This window comes from Rhamphochromis longiceps, linkage group LG7 (genome assembly GCF_057381845.1).
Source record: "Rhamphochromis longiceps isolate RC_006_pf linkage group LG7, R_longiceps_female_GT1.1, whole genome shotgun sequence".
Classification (NCBI taxonomy): Eukaryota; Metazoa; Chordata; class Actinopteri; order Cichliformes; family Cichlidae; genus Rhamphochromis; species Rhamphochromis longiceps.
In genome coordinates, this window is record NC_140563.1 from 30,256,521 (window position 1) to 30,277,660 (window position 21,140).

Genomic DNA, 21,140 nt, shown 5'->3' on the forward strand with positions numbered 1-21,140 from the left:
TGCTGAACTGTGACACAGCAACACAATGTTTTTGTTTTGTTTCTTCAGAAAAGTGAAAAAAGAATGCATTTAAGTTGGGCAAATCTACATGCTGTGCTCTCACTTGCTTATATACTGAAGTTTTACTTCAAAATCACTTGAGGAAAATCCTGAGGTGTACGGTGAAAATGAGACTCCCACTCATCAATTTTAACAGCAGCGTTTTAACTTTCGTTAGCATCTGAACCTGTTGTGTCGACCTTACAGCAGCGCTGAGTCTCCTGTTACATGTTACATGTCTTCAACCCTGATTATAAGAAATATTAGCATAGTATATTTTTTTCAGATGTGTAGATTAAATCCTGTTTCAAATTGATTTCAACTTTCTTCAGAATTGCAGATGCAGCATTTTTCCTCATGATGGCGCCGGTAAGTCTCCTCTCACATCTCTGGAAACTCCAACAAGCCACAAGAAGTAAATGTTTTAAAATGTGAGTAATAATGAGAAACCCTAAAGCAGAACTGAAACTCCGTTTGATAAATTAAATCTTTCATTAAAGGTTGCTTGGACTGAAATGTTTTTTTGATGGTTGAAAAATAAATAACTGTAACGTTTTCCAGATGGAGATCTGCAGGATGAAACCATAAACACAGAAAGTCCTCTTAAAAAGGGCATAAGGTTCTGTTAGAGATTCTTTTATCAAGCACTCAGATGTAATGAAATAACACTCAGACACTTCAGCAGTTTAACGTGCACGGGTGAGAGACTCAGGGGGAGACTCACACACCGTGGAGCAGCTCGCTGCCTTTATTTATACACAACAGGAAGCATACAAAAAAGGAAATATCATGCTTATCTTGTCAAGCAAGCAGGTGTGATTTCTCAAGAACTTTGTATTCTCTACAAGGTTGTTTCTTACTCTTGGGTGGCGGTTTCCTGCTGCTGACAATTAATGTGAAGGCAAACAGTTTCCGTTATAGAGTAGAGAGCCAGCAATTAAAATATGCAGCTGGTTGAGTACAAGACAGAAATATAAACACTCTTAGCTGATTATTATATGAATAATAAAACCTTTAAAAACAAAAATACTCTTGACAGGTTCAGTCCAGACTCTGACCCTACAGTTTCTATCGCCTGTTTGTGAGGACTGTCTCTGGAGCAGAGGGCACAATGTTTAGCCTCCTTCTCTGCATGCTGTCACTTCTTTTTCTTGTCTCTCAAGTACCAAATCTGATATATGATATTTCAAGAGATTAGTTCTATATCAATATTGTAAAAATAACTAACAGTAAACAAGCATGGAAACAGGGTCAGGGGCACAGAGGAGGGAACAGGACAGAACATAAAGGAGTGCAGCAAAAACTAATAAAATATTAAAACCATGAGCCGAACATAAAAGTATGAAGTTTTATTTATTTAAAAATATATATATATTTTATTAGATTATTCTTTTTGTTTTTGATCTTTGACAGATGAAAGTTCAGGAAACAATGGCAGAAACGTTCAAAGATGCAGAACGCTGCTGTGAAAACAGGTTAACAACGATCACAGCAGCTGACATTAAGGGTTTGTTGTGGGCTGCATCAGGCTGAGTCCCTGCACAGCGAGGCACAGAACCTCCAGCAGAACCTCTGGGGGCAGCTCGGGCCGGTCCCAGCCGTCACTCAACTCTTTCAGCTTCTGATCGTTCAAACAGATGAACTCGGCCGCCCAGCGGAGCTCCCCTCCCTCCTGCAGGGGGACGGGCAGGGACTCTGGCAGTGTGGCCCGACCGTCCTTCAGACCATCCACCTGGAGAAGCAGAGAGGGAGCTGTTGTCTGATCAGATTCAAACATGAGGAAGACTCCGCCCACAGGCTGCTGATAGTGGGCGGAGCTGCTGCTGATGTGCTTTTACACGTGTGGGATTTTCTGTTTAGTTTTAGTTTATTCTTCTTCATTACAAAAACATGACAGACGATGCTTTAAGGTGTCAGATTACACATGTTTAGTGTGCTCAGTCTGTAGGATAAGGTGTGATGAGGCTGGCAGCTGTTGAGAGGAGCATGTAGATGAATGCAGATGAATGAGTGAATGAACCCACCAACTGGTTGAGCACTCTCAGAGTGTCTGGACTGCAGCAGGTCAGAAGTGGCGGCACTTCATCTGGCAGAGCTGCACAAACATGAAGAAGAAAGACAAAGTTTGATGACGATGTGACGAACTGAAACGCTTTGCTTCAGATGTGTCAGTAAAACTGTGAGCTGAGCTCTCACACACTCCCAAATCACACCTGAGCAGCTTTATCTCAGCCCCACCACCTCCAGCTCACATACCACACCTGATGTGGAGCATCTACATGTTACTGGATGGGATAAATGTCTCAGAGCAGGTCAGCTGACTTACTGTCCAACGCGCTGACCAACAGGTGAACAGCATCCTTCACAGCAGTGGAGATGTTTGAAATATCGAGAAGGTCCATGAAGGAGGAGGCAGCCTGAGACAAAGTGCCTTCAAATGCTCCATTACTGCAGTGATCCAACTGAGAGAAGCAGAGGATTATTAGTAGTAGTATCAGAGCAGGATGGTGTTTAGTCATGGAGAACATAAAACTACAGTTATGTCCATAAATGTTTGGACAGAGACAACTTTCTTCTAATTTTGGTTCTGTACATTACCACAATGAATTTTAAATGAAAGAACTTAGATGCAGTTGAAGTTCAGACTTTCAGCTTTAAGTCAGTGGGTTGAACAAAAAGATGCATAAAAATGTGAAGAACTAAACCATTTTTAACTCAATCCCTCCATTTCAGAGACTAAGTATTTAGACAAATTAAATAACTGAAAATAAAATGTTCATTTCTAATACTCTAATGCTGACAAACCTTTGCTGGCAATGACAGCCTGAGGTCTTGAACTCATGGACATGCTGTGTTTCCTGCTTTTTGATGCTCTGCCAGGCCTCTACTGCAGCGGCATCCAATTTCTGTTTGTCTGTGGGCCTTTCTGTCTGAAGTTTAGTCTTCAACAAGTGAAATGCTCAGCTGGATTAAGATATGGTGGCTGACCAGGCCATTCAAGAATATTCCACTTGTTTGCTTGAATAAACTCCTGGGTTGCTTTGGGTGTAGGTTTTGGTTCATTGTCAATCTGTATTATTAAAAACCGCCCATTTAATTTGACTGTATTTAGCTGGATTTGAGCAGACAGTATGTCTCTGACCACAGAATTAATTCAGCTTCTTCTGTCCTGTGTCACATCATCATTAAACACTAGTGTCCCAGTGCCCACGGCAGCTATGCATACCCAAACCATCACACTGCCTCCATCGTGTTTTACAGATGTTGTGGTATGCTTTGGATCATGAGCTGTTCCACGCCTTCTGCATGCGTTTTTCTTGTTCAAAGAATACTTTTCCAGGACTGTGTTTGTTTGGTTTTTTTGAGCCTTTCTATTCCTGAGTCTTATGAGTGGCTTGGACCTTGCAGTGAACCATTTGCATTTACTTTCATTCAGTCTTCTCTTTATGGTAGACGGTGTAGTTCAGTTGGTTGGATGTTGTGAGGTTATGACCTCACAGCCCACTGCCCAGTTTCAGTCATTGTGCAAATTTACTGTTTATAAGATTGGGGAAACCTGCAGCCAGCTGAGAGTGAAGAAGTCACTTGGATGAGTGACAAAATGTTTCTTCCACTGAAAACACTTTGTCCAGGTGAACAGAATCCCCTTTTTGGGATTTCCTTACCTGGATGATTGAGCATGCATCAAGACATGAAATGAAGGGGTTTCTCTTCCCCATGGAAATGATTCTGTGATCATCCACCACTGTTGTCTTCTGTGGACCTCCAGGTCCAGGTGCTGAGTTCACGAGTGCTTTCTATCTTTCTCAGGATGTACCAAACTGTAGTTTTTGCCACTCCTGATATTGTAGCAATTGTTTTTTTCTTCTGTTTTTTCAGCTTAAGGATTGCTTGTTGCACCTGCATACAGAGCCGCACCTTGTTTGTTCGCAGCAAAATCGTCAAAATGCAAGCACCACACCTCAAATGATCTCGAGGCTTTTTATCTGCTTAACTGACAATGACATAACAAAGGAATTGCCCACATCTGCACATCAAGTAGCCTTTGAGTCAACTGTCCAATTACTTTTGTAATGTGTATACCCTCAAATGAGTCTACATTTATGTCTGTTATATAACTATAATTGTAACATGTTTCAGTTAATGGGTAAAAGAAAAACTTGTGCCAGTGTCCAAATATATGGCCCTAACTGTACCTGCTGTCTGTAAAGCCCCAAGCCTGTTGTCAGTATTGGTTGTTGGGCCTGTGCATACATGATTGATAACCAGCAGCATCCATGGTTCCGATAGCTGAGAAATATCAGTAAAGAGCTTTTAGAAATATAATTAAGCAGCAATAACTTTAAGCGATCCTTTTAATCAGTTTCTCACGTTGAAGTGTATGGAACGCCAGGACTGCCATAATGAATTAATTAAATACACCATTAAATAATTAATTAAATGTGTCAATAATTAATTAAAATTGGAATTAATTAAATAAATAGTTATGACACATGTAATTAATTAATTATTGACAAATTTAATTAATTATTTATGTATTTCACATTTTTAATTAATTATTGACACATTTAATTAATTATTTAATGATATATTTATTTATTTCATTTTGGCAGTCCTGACGCCTGGCTCTCATCTTGAAATAATTTTATCTGTCAGCCTCACCCATCAAACTCAGGGGGCGGGGTTAACGCTGATCGAGTCAAAACCATTGCTTTGGCCTGCTGGCCATTGTTTCTAGCACACAACAACCGGCATGTGGAAGCTAACAGAACTGAACTTTGAAAAACCCTGTTTGTGTGTCACCAAATACCGTTTTAATATTTTTTTAGCCGAGAATGTAGTGGTTTAATCTTCATGTGTCTGGTCGGTTTGTCAAGATACAGCCTCTTTGCAAAAGTGCTTCGATGATTTCGGAGATGTCTGCCCAGTCTCACGGCAAAGCGTGGGATAGACCCGCTCGCCTCGCAAGCAATCCCACCGACAAAGCGCAGGCCCCGGTACACAGCTGTAGTAACCCCCGCTGACTTCTTCGGTGTTTTATTTCCTGATGTTCTTATGTGTCCTACGTGTTTCAGTCGCCAATTCTGAATTCTAACTAACATTAAAAACATGTTTAAGGAGGAGAGAGAGCAAATAAATCTGTTTAACATCTGATCTTTGGGTTTTTGTTCAGTAATCAGTGTGACCTGTGTATAAACGCATAAAACAGATAACGTTGGTGTTTCCGTCATGTAGTAACTGCTGGCTTTAACTGTACAAAGGTTGTTCGACACTATGAAACACATACAGACTTCATGATGTTCGGCTAATATTCTTATTGTGAATATTAATCATGAGGGTAAACGGCCCTGTACACCACGGAGCGAGGTCAGCATATCCACGATATCCTCAGCTCCATGAGTTAACACAGAGTTTCCCAGCTGACTATCTAACTGCCAACTATTCCAGAGACATGAAAATATACAGCATAAAGAAAAGTGTAAGAGACTCAGCAGCAGATTAGAATAACAGTTATACATTTAATAAATCACCAAATGAATCCAAGAAACGAGCAAACCTGTTCCGACAATTTGAGTTTGTATTCCCTCAGCTGCAGACTCGCTGCTGTTTAAATGTTTGAAAAGGAAGATTAGATAAGAACAAACGTCAAACATAGACTCAGTCTGCCTTCACATTTGATATGAGGCCAGCACGTATAGTGGCTGTGTCCTGTTTTAAGATCATACATGTAAAATTGTTGTCTGACCTCCGTCGATCCAGCCGCTCAGAGTCCGTGGTTACCATGGTTACTGCATAAGCAGCTATAATATTAACAGCTGGCACTGAGGAAACCTCCCGGCAGCATGGGTGTTTATGTTTTTCATTGCAAAAGAACTGTCTGAATGGTTAACTGAAGTTAACTTGGATAAATTATAGTTAAGGAGTATCACAGATAACGCCTACGTGAGCTGTGTGACTGTTCACCACTACACTGAAATCAGCAGGCTATTACTGAAATACACGTGCTATATCATAAACTATGATATAAATAGGGAGGTCCTATTAACATGTTTAGTTTTAAAGGACACCTTCCTGCCTTTAGTCTCCTTCATGAGCAGTATTAGTTTTCTTCTAACATCCAGAAGTCTGCACGATGTGTTTCATAGTTTGTAACAAGCCTTTGACAGGTAAACATAACATGACCGAAAAAGCAAAAAAATGGTTCATTTATGTTTGATGTGTGTTTATTCCTCCCTAAATATCGTCGGTGAAGTTCGCCATGCACGTCAGATTTTCCTGCGCATTTTTATACCTCTGCCAACAGAGAGAAAAAAAAAATCACATTCTAACAGACAGCTGGTGCTTAGAATACAGTTGAATAACTATTAAAAAACAGATGATATAATATTTCTGTCCAGGTTGCAGACTTCATGATGAACATGCTGTTGCAAACTCTGCTCCTCTCGGTGGAAATGCGCCTTCTCTTTCCTCTTTGTATAAAAACATTTTAAAAGTCAGTTTAATCTCAAAATTCACAGTTAAATCCAAAACACACCAGATAAAGAAAAGCGAATAGTTCAGTCTCACACATGTGCCAGTGAACCATTAAACGTCTGTGAAACTATGCAGTTATGAAACGTAACTTTAACCTCAGCCAAACCGATTTGCTCAGTTGTAAATAAAACAGCGAAGTAAACGTGACCCGACAGACAGAACCTGAGTGAATGAAGTCCAGCGTTTAACCACTGAGAGCTAAAACTCAGCTGAGGTTTCAAAGCTGTGTGCCGGTGATTGGACATCAGCCGCTGATGAAGCTGGTTCGCCTATAAAGTGCTCTGTAAGGAAACAAGCTCCAGCAGCTCTGCGCTCGGGGAAAACACTATATTTACTTATCTTGTGCAGAAAAATGCACTGACATTGCGTTATATCGAGCACCGGCTGCCCAGTTAAACTGTGACTATCACCAGGTAACGTAGGCGTGTTTCTTGAATTAGCAGCAGGTGTTAAACAGCTGACAGATGAGGAGGAGGATGCATGCAGGTAAACTGAGAGTCTGTTGAGCTGATCGCTGGTTTCATGAGAAAAATGTCAGCTCGTTCTTTATGTTACAGAAGCACAGAGACACAAGGTGAAAATGAGAATCTGTGAATGCAACATGTGGAACACGGAGAGTGGAATATGTAAACAAACCGGTTAACGTAACCCCCTCGGTGCACTCTAGCAGAGCTAGTGAAATCTCTGAAAACATCTGAGCACTTTTGCAAACATGTTCTATGTTGACAACCTGACCAGACATACGTCGCGACATTCGCAGCTAAAACACTGTTAAAAGTGTAGCTGGTGACAGAAAAACGGGGTATTTTAAAACTACACCACCACCATTGCTGCTTGTGATTTGATCTGCATTCTGGGATAACTGGCTGCCCCAAGTCTACACAAGCAATCGATTATCTAGGATCGACCTGTTTTGACTTACTTTGCACGGCAACCAATCAAATGTTAGAGAAGCTGCATGGGCAGCGTTAACCCCGCCCCCTGAGTTTGATGGGTGAGGCTGACAGATAAAATTATTTCATGATGAGAGCCAGGCGCCAGGACTGCCAAAATGAAATAAATAAATATATCATTAAATAATTAATTAAATGTGTCAATAATTAATTAATTAAATGTGTCAATAATTAATTAATTACATGTATCATAACTATTTATTTAATTAATTAATTCCAATTTTAATTAATTATTGACACATTTAATTAATTATTTAATGGTGTATTTAATTAATTCATTATGGCAGTCCTGGCGTTCCATAGAAGTGGAGCAATTTTGCTTCACTCTTCTTAGTGCACTGAGGTTTGTGAGGATTTATTTATGCACAGGATTCTTAAGATCCTGCCACTCTTACAGTTTTCAGAGATGTGCTGATGTGCTCTGATCATTGACCTAGTTTTGATCTAAGCTTTGGCTGTGGGACAGATGGCCTCACATTTGAATCTTGAATACTCTGGTTATGGAGCAGTTTACAGTTTACTCTGTTCAGCTGCTTAGACATCTCAGCTGTGTTCTTGGAGTCTTGGAGTTTGTTCAGAAACAACTTTGCAAACCTAAGCTGAGCTTTTCCGTTCTTTTTAGAAAGAAGAGGCTTTCTTCAGGCAACCCTTCTGAACAAACCCCACATGTTCATTCTTTTTCTAATTTTGCTGTCATGAACTTAATCATTTAACCTAAGGCCTGTGGAGTCTGAGATGTAGCTCTTGGGTTTGTTGCAGTTTATCTGAGGTTACATGGTCTGACCTGGGATGTCCACTGGTGGGGTAACTGTAGCACTGTGTTAACACACCTGAATGCACCAGATCAGCAAACTGCCAAAACATTTGCTTTTATACAGGCACTCTCCTTTGCTGATAATCCGCTAGACTGATGCTTGTTTATTCTTGTGGAACCTCCATTCTCACGTGACTGCCTGTTTAACCATCTCTTCACTTTTTGTTCCTTGCAGTAACTGATGAAGCATCAGTTGAAGAATTAAGATCAGTGGGAGATGAAACCTCATGATGAGCACAAAGAAGCTTCAGATGTTGTAAACATTCTTCTTACTGTTTGCTCCAGCAGAGAGAGAGTATCCCCATCCTCAGCAAGCTCGCTGAGCTTCTTCAGTAGATCATGACGGGTCGACTCGGGAAGATCTGCCAGCGGCTGCAGAAAAGCATCCTTCATCTTTAGTTCTGCGGCAAACACAGAAATAGCAGAACTGATACGATCACACTCAATAAATTAAAGCAGAGTTTGTGCTGTAGGTCCCAAACTCCAAAAGCTTCACTCTGATTAATTCAGAACAGGGAAAAGCTCAAACTGTCAGACACACCTTCTTTAATCTGTTGTAGCATCGCACTCTCTATGTCATCGCCAAAGAGTCCATCTGAAAACAGACCTCAAGATTATTAAAAGTGAGAAAGACTTCATGTTGATGTGAACATTAAGACAAACATGGCATCAACTTCAACCACACACAGCAACATACCGAGGGCACCTCGAGTCCAGGGTTCACACGAGATCTCTAAATGAGAGCAAAGGACAGAAATTATACTCAGTAACACACACAAACACACACACATGCAATCAACACAGTGTTGTGCTCTTACTTAGCTTCTCATCCTCTATCTTTATCTCCACCAGGCCGTAAGCAAAGGTGGATTTTTCTGGAACAGTGAAGCTTGTCTTCTCTTTTCTGTGGCCCTAAAAACATTTATTTTTTGTTAAATTACACATAACTGCACAATCAATACACAAGCATAGAAGAAACACTATCATTGTTCTCCATTTGCCACACAATTTAGATGATCTTCAGTCCATTTCCAAGAGTTTTGGAGACCTTTGGTCTGAAGTTGCTGAGGTGAAGGGATCAGGTTTACAACAGACTGCTTGAATTCTTCCAAACATTTTAAAGAGCTGCTGCAGCGTGAACACCCAAATTCTAAAGCTGCTGCCCTCTTGTTGTTGGAACTGACAGCAGCCTTTGACGTGGTCGACCATGATATCCTGCAATCACAGCTGGAATCATATGATGGCCTAATAGCGTTTGCTCTTCAGTAGTTTTGGTCCTTATCTGGAAGGACTTTTTATGTCAACATGGGCCATCACAGCTCCAAAATAGCCCCCCTTAATTATGGTGCACCTCAAAGCTCTAGTTTGGGTCCTGCCTTGTTTGCACTGCATATGTTGCCACTGGGATCCGTTTTCTCACAGTTCAACCTTTCTTCACTTTCTTCTTTTTTCACTATTTTGGAGATGACTTTGAGATCTATCTGCCTTTAAAAGCAGGGACAGGCCCACTTCAGTTATTATTATGTTGCCTTGATAGTGTTAAACAGTGGATGTCTTTAATTTTTTATTTATTTTTTTTATTAAATGAAAACAAAACAGAAGCTGTCATTTTTGGTAGCTTCATTAAGCCCATTGACAGCAGTCCAGGCCCCTTATCCTCCTATTGTAAGACAGTGGTTAAAAACCTCGGTGTGTACCTTGATGGTTGCTTTAAACTGTGTAGGCAGGTGAGTTCAGTAGTCCAATCCAGCTTTTTTCATTTAAGACAGCTAGCCAAGGTTAAGCCGTACCTTCCAGCTAATGTCTTTGAACGTGTTATTCATCTCTTCATTACTTACAGACTGGACTACTGCAATTCTTTGTACTTTGGTTTGGACCAGGCCTCTCTTTATCGTCTCCAGTTGGTCTGAAATGCAGCTGCTCGTCTGCTAACTGGCACTAAACAGAAGAAGCATATTATCCTGGGTGTGGCCTCTCTACATTGGCTCCCTGTTCCTTACAGGATCCAATTTAAATTTTTACTTTTTGTTTTTAAATCATTTAACGGCCAAGCGCCTTCTTACCTATTTGACCACCTTTATATTTATGCTCCAGAAAGAACCATGAGGTCCAAACTAACCTTAACTATTCAACAGACTAAACTTAACTATCGTGGACACAGAGGCTTCTGTGCGGCAGGTCCCAAACTCTGGAATTGCCTTCCTCTTAATATTAGATCTGCACAAACATTCAAACATTTTAAATCGTTACTAAAGACACACACTTAAGTCTGGCTATTAACACACTCTGACCTAAACATTTTTGGTTTTAACAGCCTTAGTTGTTGCTGTTGTTTTAGTTTTTTTAATTGCTTTTCTATAGTTTACTGCATCACTGCATTTTATTTATTTTAGTGGCATTTTACATTGTTAAGCACTTTGTGCAGCATGGACTGTTTGGAAATGTGCTATATAAATAAACTTGACCTTGACCTTAAATGTTACACACAGCTCCATCAGATGATGTCTACAATGGTTCTTGCTGCAGAGCATCTGTTTATGTGCCACTCTCCGGTAAATAATCACGTCACTCTAATAAAATGACCTGGCTACACCACGGGTCAGGCCTGGTGCCAGGGTTTACAGTGCTGGGTATTCTGCCTGCTTGTTAGCATTGCAGTGTAGGAACCAGGAAACCGTGGAAACCGTGCTCTGTGGCAAATGCTGTTTTCTAAATAGTAATTTGGGAATTATGCTCTTCATAGTTGTTGAATTTTTACACAATACTTATTTTTATGACTTTAACCAGTCTGCTACTCAGGAGTTTATTTTTGGGGGGTTATACAGGAACTTGTTTCTTCCTCAAATGTGGCCTTGAAATAGGCCTGCCAGGGACGTTTATGACCACAAATAGCCTTTGAGTTCCTGAAGTGGAACAAAGTTAGTGGAGTCCTGCGGAAGTGGATTGGATTCCCAGAGTCCTGATGTCCGCAGAATCAGTTTTGATTAAACAATGAGGCAGAAGTTACCAACAGTCTAAATCTGCCGGAGAACTGTGGCAAATTTTCAAAATGCTGAAGAACCGACCATTCACGTAACTTACAAACAGAGGAACTGAATACGTAAAGAATTCCTGATTCAAATTCATTAACTCGATCACTTTAATCACTACAGACAAATCATGCTGCACCTGCACTCTGGACAGTTTGTTCTTCACAAACAAGTAATCAATTCATTACCAATACAGCTCAAACATGAGTTACTGAAAACAAAGCTGAGCCCAGAATGTCTTCATCCTTTGGAGATTCACTCACCTTTGCAAACAGACTCAGTATCTTTATGCAGGAGGCTAACAAGGACCCATCCCTCGTGCACTTTCTAATAAGTGTGACAGGAGAAGAGTTGTAAATTGTCTGGTGAACAAAAGCCAGTTTATCCTTCGTTTTCAGTGCCAGCAGGTTCACTTTGTCTGTTTTTATGGTCCTGGAAACAGGAAGCAGCAGCAGAGAGTAAAAAGGTTAGTGCATGTTTGGAAAACAACGATCGCTGAGCAGAGACAGAGCCCTACCCGTCACTGAGCGCGCTCCTCAGGGCTTTAAGGTCGACTTTCTTCGACATCATGTTGACGGGCTGAACTAGTCCATCCATACTGTCAGCGCCTGCATTCACTTCAGCTTCATACACACCAATGTCTTTTCCACCTAACCCTCCTCTCCCGCTCGTCTTTGTTGAAGTCATGAAATTACTCACAAAGGGCTCATCTGTGCACTCTGGAGGGAGAAAGGAGCATCACTTACACATGATACAGTCGTTCTATATATTATGAGGTCAATGTACCACAACACACAGGTCAGCTTAATGAGGGGGAGTTATTTAGGAGACAGAGGCACACCCACCGCCACCTCTGGTATAACTGGAGCATAAAGACACACACTCCCAGCTGATTCTCCCTTCTGTGGATTAAGGAATGTATTAGTTCACTGTGACACTGGTGAGCCTGTTTGCCTTGCAGGTCACAACCCATCATCCTCTGTCTTACTTTATCACCCTTCCTTTCTTTCTGGCAAAAGTATGGACGATGAGGGGCAGAGATGAATAAGATAGATTCTGTGAATTAAGGTCAGCATGTGAACTACAGTATTATATCATCATCACCAGGCCAATGGGACTCAGTCATAAAAAAAAGGTGTATTTATATTGTGTGACACAAAATATGTGTGTGTTTATGCATCTGAATACACACCTGGGCTGAAGTCTTCCACCTCCATGAGCTCGGGCAGACTGAGTTGCATTATCTTGTACTTTTGCATTGGCCAGAATTTTCCTCTGCTGACTTTGACCAGAGTCAGCAGATCTACTTTCTTGATTAGGCTCTCATTATAGATGAGCTCTTTATCTCCCACCTTGTCAATCAGTTTTTTGGCCTCAGCTGCAAACATCTTCTGTGGAGACAATAAAACAAACACAGCTGTTTTCAATTCACTGCATGGATTTCTTAATGGTTAATTTGCAGATTTATCCAAATGCTGCAAAAATGATCAACTTTTCCTGCGTCCAGGAAAAGATAGGACGCTGTCTAAGATGCAAATCTAAAAGAATGCAGCCATTTGCAAATCCTTATAACCCAATATTTAATATAAAAGAGTAAAAATAAAGCTATGTTTCTCTGATCGTTACCAAAACATTGCAGTATGGAGCCACTCAAAATGCTAAAAGTTCAACATATTAAACACTGAAACTGAGAAATGTTGTGTCTGTGAAAGGTATCTGATTACAGCACGTCACTCAAAACCATCTGAAAAACAGACACGATTTATAACCATTTAAATATTTCTATTTGTGTCTCTCAAACTTTTAGTGTTCCCGTTCTCTATGACAGTTGTTCTAAAATGTTCCAATTCTTTCGACCATTTCATACAAATAGGAGTTAACCTCCAGTGAACTGTTTTCATCAGCATCAGTATTTTCCTAATCGCCTATTTTATTTATCCACAGTTCACTAAAAACATCAGAATGTTGTGATAGGAAGTTGAAATTATAATCAAATCTAAGTAAATTTATTAACAGGTTCAGTAAGCAAACTCATTAGTCCTGTTTTATACTCTTTACATTGACTCCCAGAAGAGATACCAAGCACTCCACGGCCAGGCTTCAGCCTTATTGAACACTCTGCTGCTCACAGACTCATCGTACCAGATGGAAGCTGGAGGAGAACGCAGCCTTTCAGTCTGTGGCTCCAAGACTGAAACATTTTTGTTTAGTCAGGTTTTTCTGATGTTCACTCTATTCTGCGGCTCAACTTGTTTTTCTATAATATATTATTTTACTCTATTTTGTTGTACAGTGCTTTTTCTGTGTGTTCTAAACAGGGGCGGAGCGTGGGGGTGGCTTACTGGGCTTAAGCCCGGGTCTTTTTGTCAGAAGCCCGGGGTCTTTTGGAGTGTAATTTTTCATAGTTAGATGCCTGGCTGACAACTGTATAAAACAAAAAGTGCAAGCAATATTCGAAGCACATAGTGCACACTGTGGGAATTTACGACTGTGCGTGAATCCCCCCTGATATTGGTATGATCCGAGCTCAGGCACTAAGCGACTGAGCGAGAGGGCGGGGCAGCTGCTGCCTGTGAGTGCGCTGTTGGAGAAACGGAGCCAGCCATACTAGGAGAGCTTAAGTTTGACCAGGGCCCTATTTCAGGAAGCCGGTTTAGTGCAAACTCTGAGTAAGTATACCCTGAGTTAACGAAAACTCTGGGTTTTCGGTTTCACAAAGCGAGTTTAGATTAATACTGAGTGAGTTACTATGACGACACACTCCGTGAAGCTAACCTGCCCCCTAGCAGGTTTACTTCAACTAACCCTGACTTTCTCCGCCTCTTTGTCGGAAACCTGACTGTAGGAAGTGTCAGACATGGCGTGTCCCTTCCTTGAAGAGCCAGTAGATGTTGAAGCCCAAATTCTCCGCAGAGCTCTCCGCCGGGAGAGAGTGATTAGAGCGCGTTTGGACATTTTATCATTTCCTGATGATTTCCTGTGTGAACGTTACCGTTTTTCAGCACAATCTATAATTTATTTGAATAACATCCTCAGGCCTAATATTGCTCATGTGACACATCGCGGACATCCTCTCAGTTCTGTACATATTATTCGTATTGCACTTCGGTTTTTTGCAAACGGGAGCTTTCTGTATAATATTGGTGACGCTGAGCACGTTTCCAAGGCTACCGTCTGTCGGGCAGTCAGGAATGTTACAGTTGCACTGAAACGTCTCCTGCACTCGTTTGTGGTGTTCCCCGGTCATAGACCCACAAGATTTATCAAAGAGGGATGCCACAAAATTGCAGGTATCAGGATGAACAAAACTTAATTCATGATGTGGTGATACTTGAACTACTACTTAAATTTTACATTTATTCTCACGGTTCCCAGGCGTGATTGGCTGTAGAGATGGCACTCACATTCCAATCATTGCTCCTTCAGTAAATGAAGGAGACTATGTGAACAGGAAGTCTTTCCACAGCATTAATGTGCAGGTACATAGTTTCCTGTAGCATTTCAAACTAACAAATTATTTCATTATAGTGATGGATGCTAATTTGTGTTCTCTGCACTGTGAAGATCATATGTGATGCTGCCAACATTATCACCAATGTGGAAGCCAAGTGGCCAGCCTCTGTGAGTGGTGGTGGTGGAGGACCCCCACCTGTTTTTCAGGCCTCCGCTTTTTTTCTGTTGGCTATAACGGGTCACATTTGAGCATACAGAGTAAGCAAATATGTACTTGTAATGTGCTCAGATAATTTCAATAAGTGCTTACAGAGGGGAAATTAATGTAGCCTCTAACTGCAATTGATTTATATAGGACAAACAGACCAAGCACTATGGCTCATAATACAATTACACCTCACCTGTTTGGACTATATTTTTATATTTCATTTTTACTTGCTGCCAGGAACGTTTGGGGCCTGTTGGGTTGCACCTGCGCTCACATCACTTCACAAAATAAAATGTATAAAATATAAAATAAAATAAAATATAATATAATAACGTGTTAAATGGGTGGAAATCCCTAGATCAATGTTTAAATTAACACTCACGCATTGACTCTGTCGGCTATGTTTTGCCATGCATGCTCCCTTTCTTTTGCAGCTGAGGCTGTGTTACTTTTTTCCCGTGGAATTTGCATGTTATCGGCATATGCTGCCATCAGAATTTCGGCCTCAAGCGCTGTAAAATACATTGATCGCGCCTTCTTTCCCTCCGTCTCCATGGTGACTCGCTTAATCTGTGCTCCACTAATCAGGGCTTTATGTATCCTCGTGCGCACGCGTAACTTGGGGTTAAAGCAACTCCGCGTTGATTGAACTAATTGTTATCAGCCTTTCTGAAACCGAATATTCCAAGTTGGACAGTTCGGGGTTACTCAACCCTGAGTATCGTTTTTAACTCTGAGTTTTCTAAACCGGCTTCCTGAAATAGGGCCCAGGTCTATGATGATTTTTAGTGCTACTATCATCTAGTTCTGATTCTGGTTCTGTCTTGGTTAAATCCTAAGTAGTGATGAGTTTGAACTGTTGTAGTCCTGTTTTAATTCCGGATCAGTTCTGGGTCTGGTTGAATTGGGGTTTAGTCCTCGTGTCTTGATACAGCCCCGACTTTGTTCTGCCTTGCTGCTTAATTAAAAAACTAGTTTAAGGTGTCCTGCATGTGTGATATATATTTTTCCCTATATGAAGTCATTCTTTTTTTAACAAAACTCAAAACAGAGCCTATTAATCTTTCAGTCATTTCTGACCCCCCCCCCCCAAAAAAATAAAAAATAAAAAATAAAAATCCCACATGCATACTACCCTTTAGGGCTAAGCCCCGGGTGTTTCTAATGTCTGGCTCCGCCCCTGGTTCTAAAAAGACTACTTTCTTAAAAATAGAAATGTATGGTGCTGCATCGATTCCTACAAACACTGAACCCTCTCATTCTCTTCAGCGATGACCTCATGGTGGTGTGATCTGAAGGTTTTCTGTAGTTATTACTAAATTATTTCAATTCTAAATAATTTCTCATCTTATTCAGATATGTACAGTCTGCTCTGAGCAGAGACTTTGTCACTTAATCTGCACATACAAGTGTTTCCTATGCAGATGTCACACAAATATCTTCATTATCTCATGTTTAATCTTTGGTGAGATATCCGCATTTTTACAGACACAGAGTTTATAATCAGCTGAACTAGTTTTTAACAAAATACAAGTGTCTCAAATGATGTGTTCACTGATCACACAGCAATCAGGAAACCCATTAGCACTACAGACATAAACAAGCTTAAGCTCAACAGGGATGCACACACTGATCCTTCAGTAATAAAGCGCTGTTTCACCTGCACTGCAGGATTACGACTGTAGCTTACAGTGGTGGGCGCAGACACCACTAAAACACCTTGTTGTTTTGGTGTCACTCTGCTGCCTAAAATAACACGAGGTAAGCTGAAACACAGAGCTAGGAAACACTAGTCTTACCGTGCTCGTCCTCAATGCCAATTAAACTGTTGTTTCACTTTCTCTGCAGCTTCAGGAGTATCAGGGTCCTCGACCTACAGGAAATGAGTAGTGTGGTGTTTTTAACCTCAATGCCTGCAGAGTTCAACAGCTGAAAGTTACACTTTTCAAAAACAGCTACCCTCAAAGGCTATAAATTTATTATAAATGACACCTTATTGCACTGATCATATAAAAAGCCATGCTAAGAAATCATATAAAAGCCTTGCTATAATCTGCCTGCAGTGGTTCTTTTATCTGTGGCTCTTATCAGGATAAGAGAAAACAGAAGTTGTCAACTGAATTCGCCTGCCTGTTGTTTATTAACTGCTGATAATCAGCTGCATATCAAAGAAGTGCACGAGTCTTTTAGGAGGAGGATGCATGGCCTTCACTCAGTGGGTTCTTAAAAAAAGGCTGGGTGTGGAAAATTAGTCACAAAGTTCACAGTTTGGGTGTTCGCGTGAAAAAGGGAACCTGAGTGGTTATATGAAAAAAAAAGTTTCTAAATAAACTTTAAAAACAGGAAGTAAAAAAAACCACCAACATAATAGGAAATGCTTGAACACCATTAAACAGTCAGTAACATCCTCTGACTGCACGCTTAACTGCTTATTTCAGAAACGTGGTTTGGGATGTGGCGTCTGATTTCATCATGGATTCTTTGATTAATGAGCTTCCGACTCTTGTTAATGGAGCCGCTCACTAGTATGATGAAGAAAATACTACATTTCAAAGGCCAATTATTAGTATTGTCACTGAATTATTGCATGGTAAATATTTCTGATGATGGACTCATATTGTTTGTCAGCAAACAAATAAGCAACTTAAAACTTTCCTTTGAGGCAAAAAAATAAAGCAAACAAGAAGCTGAGAGCGCAAAGCTCCAGCGGGCAGCATTCACCCTTTAAGGAAACAGTATTCATCTGTTCTCTCTTGTCTTTTTAAACAGACTCTATCAGCGCCTGAATGTAACAAACACAGTTACTGTCTGACTATCGACACCAGGTTACATCAGGATGAACCACATAACATTAACAACATTACACACAAATATCGTGTGGGTGTAGGTGATGGATGATAGGTACTGATTAATAATATTACACTACAGTATATTTCTACCTAAGCAGGAAGCTCATTCTGTTTCTGCTTTCTTTAAACATATATCACATTTAACACATTTTCGAGAAACTTGAAAGAAAGGCGCATGTGCAATGTAAAAGTGAGGTCAGAGGTCAAATGACGTGACATGATGTTTTAAATGTCTATATAATGACAACACACAGCACACTTGTAAGAATCATAGCCTCTAAGTTCAACAGCTTTTTGTCCACTTTTGTGGGGGAAAAAAGCAAATTTTAATCAGAATTCATTAAAATCTCATCGTGTTACAGACAGAATGACGGCACACCCACAAACACTACCAAAAAAAACGTTTAGTCTCTATCAAACATTCATCAAATTAAATGATATGATTTTAATTGGTGTCAGAATTGTGTAGAGTCACTGTGTTATTTTCATTTTTTTAACACCTGCACACATCTAAGTATGAAAAGTAGACTACAGGTAACAGAAGATGTCAGCAGGTCTGAATACAATGCTGCGCCAGGCTGACTGAAAGGAAACATGATGGTGAAAATGAATCAATAAAAGGAAAACATACCAGAAGGCAGGCGATGTCCGAGCTTCAGCTAAACTCGAAGCAAACACAGAAAGAATCGGGCAGAAGCAGACACGTCAGGAGCTGCCATCACACTGGACAGTGTTATCATCCATCTGAGACAGAAAGAAGCACTTATGCAAATCAAGAGGAGGGAGGGAACTCTGAGCCACAGACGTTTGAGTGTTAGTAACATAGTGTTAAAGTTTGACCCGCTTACCTCAGCTCAGCTCTCCTCTCCCATCTTTACATCCCATCACAAGCTGACATCCGCTGTGGATGAAGGTGCAGCGTCATTAGCAGATCAGGGATTTTAACCCAGAGTGAGACTTTATTGTGTTGGGAGACTTTAACAGAGTCAGAATGAAGAAACTTTTTCCAAAATACTATCAGCTATCAGCAGATTTTCCTTTTTCCTACAGGAGGCGGTCAGACAGGACGTTACAAAGTCCTCCCTGTAAGCTGCCAGCTCATGGACTGAGCCGTAAACAGGAAAAAGTGGCTCATGTTATTATCAACGATCACATCCGTCCAGCCCTGCGGCTGCTCTGCTTGTTACCAGGGCTGGACTGGGACAAAAAATTGGCCCGGGCATTTTGACTAGAGACCGGCCCCCCAGGTGTTATAGGAAAAGCCATAAAGCCTTTGAATGAAAACAGACACTGTTGTGACAGTGATGTACAGTCTTGTTGGTATATGTATGATTTCTATACATTTTACGTCAGATAAAAACTTTGGTTGTAATCTTCAGATAATTATTTAATAACAGACATTTTAAATGAGAATAAGAACATATTTCTTTGTGCCCCCCTTTTCCCTGTTAATGCCCTACCTGGCCCCCTGGCAACACTGTGCTAGACCCGCCCCTGCACAGTTACCAGCTGTCAGCTACTTAGAAAAGGATCCTGGTGTTATTTGTCTCTCAGAAACAGTTCATAACTTCCCTTTAACTCATTCATGTCACCTAAAAGGTAAACCTGTTTCTCCATCACAGCTCTGATGATTCAGTAAGGACATCTCCTGGTTTCATCTTCATGTTTCCCTCTCACCACATATTCAAACCGACATCATGACCAGCAGCTTTTACAGCTGTGGCTCCAGCAAACATCAGCTGATACTAGAAAGTAATATTAAATAAATTCTAACAACAGCTGATCAAGCTTAAAAGTGCTGCTGTTGTTTAATGCGCAAATGAGCTGCTGTGGCGATCCCTGAAAGGAGCAGAAAGAAGAAGATTAACTAAATATCAGTGAGCAGTGATTTCTGCTTCTTACTCCCCTTTGTTTCCTCCTCCCTGCCCTGCTGTGCAATTACCTGCTCCACCCTGACACGCTTTACCTGTGTCTGTCTGTGTGCTCTGTGACCTGACCTTACAGAGATGATGTTCTGCTGTCTGTGAAGGTTAGCAGCATTACCGAGCTTCAACCATGGTGACAGCAAACAAAAAGACACCTGACACAGGGACCCTGCTACAGGGACAGTGTCACGGGAACGCCTGCCAGAACAAAGATTTCTGTACCCACCGCAGCAGGAGGTGGACAGTAACTGTTTTATGATGAAGTTTTCCTAAATAAAGGCTTAACGCTGACTTTGATAGAGATGATGTGGTGTATTTAACCTGTTATTTAGCTGACACATGCACTTTGAGGAGCTGACAGCTCTTTGAAGTGCGTGTTTCTGCTTTTTAGAGTTTTGTGTTGGGGTAATAAAAACCAGTAAAAACTTTTTCATATATGTGGGCATGTAAGATTAACATCGCCCTCCATCTTGGGTTAGGGACACAGTTTGGCTTACACAGAATTGTTGCCTGTTTGTGAAGCCGAAGGGAAAATCTCTGAATAGAAAAACTGTGTTAAAGGCCAAAGTGAGTGAAGGAAGCTTCATCTGAAAAATAACACCTTCTCGTTTCTTAACCACGCGTCAGTTTTCCTTTGATGTGTGGTTAAAATGAAGCAACACTGAAGAAAATGGAGGCTTATAAACGTCGACATAGTTGTTCTTTTTTCACATCTGCAACCTCTTAAAGACCTCTTAGCTCTGTGTTTGTTCTTGACAAGAAAGAAAACTGGACTGTGGTTTATTGTAAAAACGTCTTTCAGGCTGAAGTCAGGGCCCTGTTTCAGGAAGCCGGTTTGGAAAACTCAGAGTGAAAAACGACACTCACGGTTGAGTAACCCCGAACTGTCCAACTCGGAATATTCCGTTTCAGAAAGGCTGATAACAATTAGTTCAGTCAACGCGGAGTTGCTTTAACCCCAAGTGAAGCGCGCGGACGAGGATACATAAAGCCCTGATAAGCGGAGCACAGATTAAGCGAGTCACCATGGAGACGGAGGGAAAGAAGGCGCGGTCAATGTATTTCACAGCGCTTGAGGCCGAAATTCTGATGGCAGCATATGCCGATAACATGCAAATTCCGCGGAAAAAAAGTAACACAGCCTCAGCTGCAAAAGCATGCATGGCAAAACATAGCCGACAGAGTCAATGCGTGAGTGTTAATTTAAACATTGATCGAGGGATTTCCACCCATTTAACACGTTATTTTATCATATGTTATTTTATTTGTTATTTTATACATTTTATTTTGTGATGTGATGTGAGCGCAGGTGCAACCCAACAGGCCCCAAACGTGC

The 21,140-nt window shown here is 40.9% G+C and overlaps 1 protein-coding gene across 2 annotated transcripts; it reads right to left on the minus strand.

Annotated features, from left to right (window-relative positions):
- Window positions 1-706: 706 nt before the first annotated feature.
- Window positions 707-18,967, minus strand: LOC146665570 (uncharacterized). 2 transcript variants are annotated; one of them, XM_085413304.1, is made up of 13 exons: window positions 18,728-18,967; window positions 18,511-18,623; window positions 16,830-16,903; window positions 12,562-12,760; window positions 11,887-12,088; window positions 11,633-11,696; window positions 9,159-9,252; window positions 9,038-9,073; window positions 8,882-8,935; window positions 8,614-8,741; window positions 2,366-2,501; window positions 2,064-2,134; window positions 707-1,771 (listed from the first exon to the last, which is right to left on the minus strand). In XM_085413304.1, the coding sequence occupies exons 4-13, from the start codon at window positions 12,755-12,757 to the stop codon at window positions 1,541-1,543; spliced, it is 1,212 nt and encodes a 403-aa protein (XP_085269430.1). In that variant the 5' UTR covers window positions 12,758-12,760; window positions 16,830-16,903; window positions 18,511-18,623; window positions 18,728-18,967; the 3' UTR covers window positions 707-1,540. The 2 variants fall into 2 exon arrangements, with proteins under 2 accessions (XP_085269430.1, XP_085269429.1); XM_085413303.1 differs by having other exon boundaries at window positions 708-1,771; window positions 11,633-11,801.
- Between the last annotated feature and the right edge of the window lie 2,173 nt (window positions 18,968-21,140).